At 45.4% G+C, this 5,831-nt stretch overlaps 1 protein-coding gene across 1 annotated transcript; it reads left to right on the top strand.

Moving 5' to 3' along the window:
* Positions 1-656: 656 nt before the first annotated feature.
* Positions 657-5,272, top strand: CISH (cytokine inducible SH2 containing protein). Its single transcript, XM_010162916.1, has 3 exons — positions 657-703; positions 4,049-4,275; positions 4,770-5,272. Exons 1-3 carry the CDS (start codon positions 657-659, stop codon positions 5,270-5,272), a joined length of 777 nt encoding a protein of 258 aa, XP_010161218.1.
* The last annotated feature ends 559 nt before the right edge of the window (positions 5,273-5,831 follow it).

Below are 5,831 nucleotides of genomic sequence, written 5' to 3' on the forward strand. Positions count from 1 at the left end.
GTCGGAAGGGCGAAGCGAACACAATACGATTCCAGGAATCCCTCACTTCCTGGAACAGATTAAAAGGGGCAAACAAAAGATTACTTAGGAGGTTGGGCTTCTTTCCTCGGAGCGTCATTACGCGTTGAGCCGCTGAAGAAGCAGGTCGCTGCTCCGCCGGCTCTCTCTCTTCCCCCAGATACTCATTATTTATTGCTATCTATTTATTATTATTTCAGACTGCTCTGAATATTTTTTTTTTTTTCTAAAATACTGCTCTGAAGGAAGACTCGTTCCTCTTTAAATACATGTCATTTCCTTTTTCTCTGGTTATTTTTAAAACTTTTTTTTTTGTCGGCGTTTTCTGCCAAGCAGAACAAGAACACGATCTTTCCTCAAGCACCGAGCGTGCACGCGTTCTCCTGCCCAAAGTTCCTAAAGAATCCGCAAAGTCTTTCTTGGACAGCTCGATTCGCCTTCTGCTCGGCTTCTTCTGCCTCTGAAACACAACCCACTGCGGAAGGGGTTTGCTGGGACTCCCCTCCAGCCTTCCCTTACCACAAACTCCTAACGAGAGGCTGGAACTTGCCTGCTCCTCCTGGGAAGCAAAGAAAAAGGAGGCGAGAAGGAGAAAAGAGAAGAGGAGAGAAAGCATTTCCCATCTTCTTCAAGACTTAATGCTTTTCCCTTGGTCCAGGAGTGACATGATCCTCTGTGTTCAGGGGTAAGACACTTTGCAGCCTTCTTTTAAACGCTGTGGTTTGATAATTGTCATTAGTAAGATTGCCTGGGACAGTTTTTCAGCTGGTGTGAGTTGCCGTGTGTGACTGTAATGGAACGGGAATGACTTACGCCGCCGAGTGCCGAGTTGTGCATGTGTCCCCTGTGCGTCTGCTGTTTAGATTCTACGGCCAAAAATCATGGGACCATAAAGTAGTCCTGATTTCTGTGCCTTCTATTGCTGAAAAATTACATGGTAATTCCAAGTCTTTGGAAGAGTGAAAATTAATAAAATCTTGGAGTTTGTTGTTCAGCGGTGTGTGTGCAGCACCAGCGGCGACACAAGCCCCAGACCACAGATGTTCTCTGATGTCCTGGTGGAAACAAACTGCTTACAGGGAAATACTTCCCTGGGCTTCAGATGTTTTTGTCTATGTCTAAGTAAATATTTAAGCTAAACACGTAATTTTGGTTTTCTGTTGCATTTATGGGTAAGATCAAATGTATATATATGTATATACAGACTGACCCACATACAGCAGTTCTGTAGAATGAAAGCCATAGGGGACACATAACATAGTGACAGCACCTTTGGTCAGCAGAACAGGTAACATCCAAGTCCCTTCTCCGGTACCGGCATCTGGTACCAGTGTGTTGGCACTTCAGTGTCTCTGTGATCAGCTCAGGTCCTGAACACGCACAAATACCTGGTCTGCTGGAATTATCCAGCGTTTTTACACACACTGCCTATCTGGAAAGTGTCAGCATTTGTTCCAGCCTGAGCTGTACTGTCAGTATTGCCCGGCCCCCCTGCCCTCAGTGGATTTTCCTCGGAGGCAATGCGTTTGCTGTCTCTGCTTTAAATGACTAAAGCACGGGGATTTTTCTGCCATTTCCCCCCAAAATCTGTTCCACAGACAAGCAGAGCTCATGCTTACCAATACTTTCCTACTACTCAAGTGGGTTTGTTTTCACTCTCATTTTCAGTCTACTGCTGCAGCAAAGGGAATTCAATTTCAACTCAGGCTTTGGGAAACCCTTATCTGCAGCTTTTCTCTGGGGTTAACATACCAGAGCTACTGCTTCCCTTCACCCACTAAGAACTTCTTATGTAGCCAGATGTCTAGATAGTTGTCTCTTAATATCTTCTTCTAGTGACCATTTATTGCTCAGTTTTCAGGATTTTCTATATCCCGGGCTCCACACTCCGCCTCCTATTCAGACCAAGCTCCCATGGGAGTCTTGGGACGTGGCTGATGGGAGGGAGAGCAGCTCGACACACTTTTTCTTGTACTATTTGTACTGTGTTAGAAAGTTTTAGCTTATCAGCACAGTAACTGCAAAGCTAACACTAAATGATATCAGACACATCTGATCCTCTTGAACTTTCTTGGTTTTCCAAGGCTTTTTGAAACACTAATTGCCAAAGCACAGGGAAGTTCATTTGCCATTTCCCTTGAGACTCTGCACAGTCTACCAGCTAGACATGCCAAATTTTATCTATTTGTTTTCTTCCTCACTACAGCTGCTGTACTAACACTTTACTCTGTTCAGGCATTTCTCTCCTCTATGTTCTTTCTTACAAACACTAATTGTTTTCAAATACTTACTTGGCCCCATTAAAGGGCTGACTTTTTCATGTCAGCATACCTTTTTCAACACATCCTTATCCCAGCAAAGTCTTTTTATCCCTCTTGCAAATGTACTTGCAATGAAAGATGTAGTCTACTATTACTCACTGATCCCTCTGCTCTCCCTTTCCTGTGCTTGGAGCTGCTCTGGTCACAGCAGCAGCTCTTTTTTCTTCAACCTATGTACAAAGTTGTTTAGGACGCCAGCACCTCCTGGTCTATGAGAATTTCTAATCCCACCATGCTCCTTTGAGACTACAGCTGCACTAGGACTTTTTCTAGGGGGAGAGGGGAGCATAAGGCAGGTGTATAGAAGGAAAATAGGTAAAGTATAAGCATCGCCCTTCTCTGGCTGCTATGGAAGAATCTCTGCAGCGACTGCATGGGGTTTGGGCTCCTTCAGCTTCAGGTGGCAGAAGGTGTAAGGCAGCAGAGAGCAAGCACAGTGGGAAACTCATCTCAAGCACATGATCTCTGCTTCAGAGAGACCCACAGTGGCTCTGTAAAATAAACCTACTGACAAATTCACAGAGTTGATGAGCCTTTTGGAGGACCAAACTGTGAACTGGTACAGCCCTTCAAATTAACAACTTTCTGCAATGAAATGGGTGTACATTGCCCCACATAGCTTTGCTGTCTCTCTCTTCTTTCCCACTCTTTTAGCCAAATCCCAATTTCCTCTCCAAAGTAGGTATATAAAAAGAAAAGAAAAGTAGTTCCATGCTAGGAATAAGAAAAGTTTTCTTAGTGTTCAAAACCTTTCCCAAAGGTCAGAAAAATTTTCCAGGAGAAAGCAAGTTCAGAGAGATGTGGAATTTGGACCGCAGTATTCACGTTCTGGGGAGCGAGTGGGCAGCAAGCGGTGCAGGACTGATTTTATTTAACATTGGTCACGGTCATTTTCAGCTCAGTGAACAGTCGGTATAAGAACACACCTGAGAGAGAATGCTCTGCCAACAGTCCTGTGTAACACCCTCTTTGCACAGTGTGAACTATTATATTAGCTTCAGTACAGTGAAGGATCTGGTTTATAGTCCTCCTTGCTCAAAAAGGGGGGAAATGGAGAATCAGGAATCTCCTTTCCCCTGCCAAGAAGGCAGGTAGCTAGACATTTGTGAAGACTATGCCATTAAGAGGGAGGCATCTAAATATCTTTAAAAGTGCAACCCTCGACACCTACAAGTGTAGCTCATGTGGGACTTAGAGAGCTCGGAGGCTTCCCAACAGCGATCTCAGGTATATTCAGATCCGCTGTTCTGTGAAAGCCACTGAAAATGCAGTCCCTGTGATCAAGGGTGCCTGGTGAAGGTAAGGGCCAGCTATCACTTTTATTAGGTTTGGCTTCCTACTCATTTCTACATTGGCAGAAAAAGAAATGCTCCAACATTGTAATGATGTAAGTGAAGCTGTAATGCTGCTATGAACCCTATTGCCTCCAAAACTACGTATTCAAAGGCAACATCTGAACATATCAGGTTTCAAATCAACTTAAATTACAAGACAGACTTTTACAAGGCAAAAGAGATCAACTTTCCCTGTTTCTAAGGGCTCATCTTTAGCTGTGTAATTTTTCTCCTCTTGCCTCTCTCTGAAACATAATCATATTGAGGATCTGTTCATAAAACATAACATGTTGTAGGACACTGTAGTGTGCACGGATAGACACTGCAACCTATTTCAAGGCAGAGAAAAACAGCAGAGTATGTCCTTCATTTCAGACCTCATCCTTTGCTGGCGGAGGAGAAGATCAGGAGACTGTCACTCAGGGGCATTGCAGTAGATCTGCCGGAGCCGATCATGCAGCCTCTCCCAGTCATGGCCTTCCAGGAGGAGTCTGCGCCTGCCTTTGCGGCGCCAGTTCCAGACAGCAACCCACCTCCAACACGAGACCCCGAAGAAGACCTTCTCTGCATTGCAAAAACCTTCTCCTATCTGCGAGAATCTGGTAAGGCTCAACTCACAAAGTCGTGGGGTCAGAAGGCTACAGGGAGCAGGCAGACAACTCTGCAATCTGAGCTCCAGGAAGAATCTCCTGATCCCACTTCAGATAGGAACCTGGTTCTGTCACAGCCATGGCTGACTCTTGTGGATGCAGCAACTGTATTTTCAGTCTCTACAAACTTGTACCACGAAGTAATTTATTACTAGCATAAGCAAAAGCTTTTCTTTTACAACTGAATCAGGGGGGAAAAAAATGCAAAAAGGCCCCTCTTTCTCTGTAAACTGCAGTAGCTGCAAAAGTACTCATCCCATCCCAAGCCCCAGCACAGCAATGACGAGCACTGGTAGGAAACCCTTAGAACTTGGCATGGTCTTAACTTCTGAAGGTCTTACCAGGTTTGGGCTTGATTAATTCCCATGCTCTGAACTCAGTAGGCTTCAAGGCTTCTCTATAGTATGTTTTTTCTCTAACAAGTTTTTTCTGGGATACTTTTCCAGGTTGGTACTGGGGATCTATCACTGCCAGTGAGGCCAAGCAGCATCTCCAAAAGATGCCTGAGGGCACCTTCCTGGTACGAGACAGCACCCACCCCAGCTACCTGTTCACACTCTCTGTCAAGACAAATCGAGGTCCCACCAATGTGCGAATCGAATACACCGACAGCAAGTTCCGGCTGGACTCAAACTACTTGTCCAAACCTCGTATCCTGGCCTTCCCAGATGTGGTCAGTCTTATCCAGCATTACGTCATGTCCTGCACAACAGAAAGCAAGAACGAGGCTCCTTACCCGCCTCCGTCTCCTCTACCTCCCATGCAAAAAGAGATGGCAGCAGCTGCCGTACACTTGAAACTCATCCGGCCGCTCAGCCGCAAAGACAACATCCCCAGCCTACAGCACCTCTGCCGGCTGCGGATTAACAAGTCTACAGCCGATGTGGACCAGCTCCCTCTACCTAGGAGGATGGGGGACTATTTGAAGCAATACCCTTTCCAACTCTGAAGCGTGGCCGTTATATCTCAGGCATGACAGACAGGGACAGAAATAAGAGAACTCTGTGTCTTTATCCCGCTAAAGCGTGGCGTCAGGTGGGCACAGTAAAGACCTGATTATGGCAGAGACTGCATCCATCTTTCCTCTCCCCTTCTCTCTAAATCCATTCCAGCACCAGGGAGGAGTTGGTTGTTTCAGTGAACAATGGGACACAATCTGAGCTCTGAACCTCAGGCCGCGCTGATAGTGGCTGCGAGAAGTGCTGTAGGCATGTGCACACTACTTGAATTTCAGAGTTGCTGTGACACCAGAAATGTTAACTTTGTTATTTTTGATATTTATTTCCATGGCAGTTTCTCTCCTCATGGTATTTTAAAAGCACCTTTTACTTTATTGTTTTTTTTGTTTCTTTCTCTCTTGTGGAATTAGAGGTAGAATAAAGGCTCCCAGCCAACTAGCAGCCAAAAATCTGTGGGAATTTGGATTTGGATTTACATCCAAGCAGTTCCTGTTTGAGCCTGTCCCTCTAACAGGTCACAGGAGTCCAAATCTAAGCTCCCTCAGACTT

This window comes from Antrostomus carolinensis, unplaced genomic scaffold (genome assembly GCF_000700745.2).
Source record: "Antrostomus carolinensis isolate BGI_N321 unplaced genomic scaffold, ASM70074v2 scaffold46592, whole genome shotgun sequence".
In the NCBI taxonomy this organism is placed as follows: Eukaryota; Metazoa; Chordata; class Aves; order Caprimulgiformes; family Caprimulgidae; genus Antrostomus; species Antrostomus carolinensis.